The sequence below is a fragment of the Bison bison genome, unplaced genomic scaffold, assembly GCF_000754665.1.
Source record: "Bison bison bison isolate TAMUID 2011002044 unplaced genomic scaffold, Bison_UMD1.0 scf7180017864180, whole genome shotgun sequence".
Taxonomy (NCBI): domain Eukaryota; kingdom Metazoa; phylum Chordata; class Mammalia; order Artiodactyla; family Bovidae; genus Bison; species Bison bison.
The window spans coordinates 3,225,994-3,228,025 of NW_011494752.1; the positions used below are offsets into that span (position 1 = coordinate 3,225,994).

Here is a 2,032-nt window from a genome sequence, read left to right on the forward strand (position 1 = left end):
TCCAATCCAGGCCAAGGGGCTGACCCCAGGGCCCAGCCCCCTCCCCTGCGCAGAAATAGGGTTCCAACCCGTGCAATCTTTGGGCTTCTTAGGTCTCAGAAAAGGGAGGGAAAACTCCCTACAAGCCAACTCTCAGGGTCCCGTGGGAGAAAACTTTCTTACGTTATTCTTCTCAAACTTCCAGTTCTCCTCTTGGGCCAAGATCTGGTCCACCACCGCCATGGCCTCCTTCCCCTGAAGGACGTACTCCCGTTCCTGGCCAGGGAGGGGAGGCAGGAAGTGGTCAGCCTGGCAGCTGCACCCCTCTGGATCTTTCTCTAGACACTCCACACATCTCTTTCAAAGGCCTGATTCAGCTGGATGTCCAGATGCAGGGTTTGGGCTGGTCTCCTGCGCCCGCTGACTCCCGGGGACCAGGTGCTGTGGTTGTTACCCCGGGGCCCAGGCAGGAAGGAGACCACTGGGCCTGACTGACAGTGAGCCAGACACTCAGATGGACACTGACAGGCCTTCAGGCTGCCTAAGGTCTGCCCTCCTCTGGGAAGCCCCTGCCCAGCTGGCCGAGCCCAGTGCTGGCTCCTCTCTGGGGTGCCCACCCCAGGTAGGGGTAGGCAGCCAAATACCTGGGCAGAGAAGCTTTTCTTCCCAACAATTTCATCATCGGATTCATTGTCAGACCCTGCAGAAAAACAAGCACGGAGGACAACGGGAAGAGGTGGGGAGAAGGGGTGGGGGTGAGGGATTGGGGTACAAGTGCAATGGTGTGTGGGGGGATAAGATTGTGTGTGGGAGAGGGCTGCTCGCTTTCTCCAAGGAGCTGACAGAGGACGAGAAAGGACAGACCCAGCCATCCTGCTCCTCATAAAGCCCCTCCCTGGAGGTAGTTCCCCCACCCACCAACCCTCACCTGCAAAGGATTCTGGGGGTGAATAGAACTGGCCCTCAGATAGAGCGCCGGAGAAGAGCAGGGGTCCTCGGGCGACAGCAGCCTGGGCGGCAAGGTACCCTGGGGGGCAGACGTGGGCAGCCATCGTCCCAGACCAAGGACAATCATGCCTTGGCAGCCTAGGGTCCCCCAGCCCAGGCTCTCTTTAAGGCTCTTGGAGGCAGAGTTGGCAAGAGAGCTCAGAACTGGCCCTCATGCCAGAAACTCTCCTCTCTTGGGTGGGGGTGACCCTCGCTGCATCCCCTCACCCCCCAGCACTCACATCGCTCCTCCTCAGCCTCCTGAGGTAGGACTTTGAAGTCAAGGAACCAGGTCTCCAGCCAGGCGAGGACAAAGGAGACGATGGGGAGCAAGTAGCCGAAGGCCCCTTTGCTGAGCAGCTGCGGAGGGGAGGGGGCTGAGCTCCACAGCCGGGGGCCACCCCAGACCCAGAGCCCCACCCCGGGGCTGCTGACTCTGGCCTACACCCCACTCCTGGTACCAGCTGCTTGGGCCCCCCCTGTGGCACATGCCTCTGAGATGGAGGGATTAATGAATTCTACAGCATGATACACTAAGGTCAGCCTGGAGGAGGAACTTTCTGTTCTTAGGATTTCAGCAGGGCAAGTGGGCAAAGCCAGTGAAGCTGACCCCTTAGAAAAAGCCAAGGACAGGAATCCTCCTCACCCAACCCTGACAACAGGGACAGAAACCCAAAGTCAGAGAAGCAGTCCCTTCTTGGGATGAGCCCATCCCGCAGGCCAGATGCCCACCAGACCAGCCAGACCCCGAGCCACTGACCTCAGAGAGGATGACCTTGACGATGAGGAATGCACTGGACACCAGCGTGGTGACCTGTCCAGGGGAGGGAGAGAGAGACAGACAGAGCAAAGACGGAGCCTGGGGAGTAAGTCCTCCTCCATCCCACCCCATGAGCCAGCCCAGCCAGGGCCCGAGAGCTGCCAGGAAAGTGGCATCTTACCGCAATCACCCACCAGTGCCGGAGCCGCAGCACGGCATAGCCCAGGAGCAGTCCGGAGAAGCGGAAGAAGGCCAGGACCTGGCAGGGGAGTGGGGGAGCTGTCACAGGCAGCCATGGGCCCCACC

General features: G+C 60.2%; 1 protein-coding gene across 1 annotated transcript in view; it reads right to left on the reverse strand.

Annotated features, from left to right (window-relative positions):
• STARD3 (StAR-related lipid transfer (START) domain containing 3) overlaps positions 1-2,032 on the reverse strand; it is a 25,015-nt gene that overhangs the window by 3,844 nt on the left and 19,139 nt on the right. The window contains 6 exon segments of the mRNA XM_010842664.1: positions 163-255; positions 624-679; positions 908-1,006; positions 1,209-1,326; positions 1,727-1,780; positions 1,908-1,985. Of these exon segments, the coding sequence (XP_010840966.1) occupies positions 163-255; positions 624-679; positions 908-1,006; positions 1,209-1,326; positions 1,727-1,780; positions 1,908-1,985 (498 nt within the window).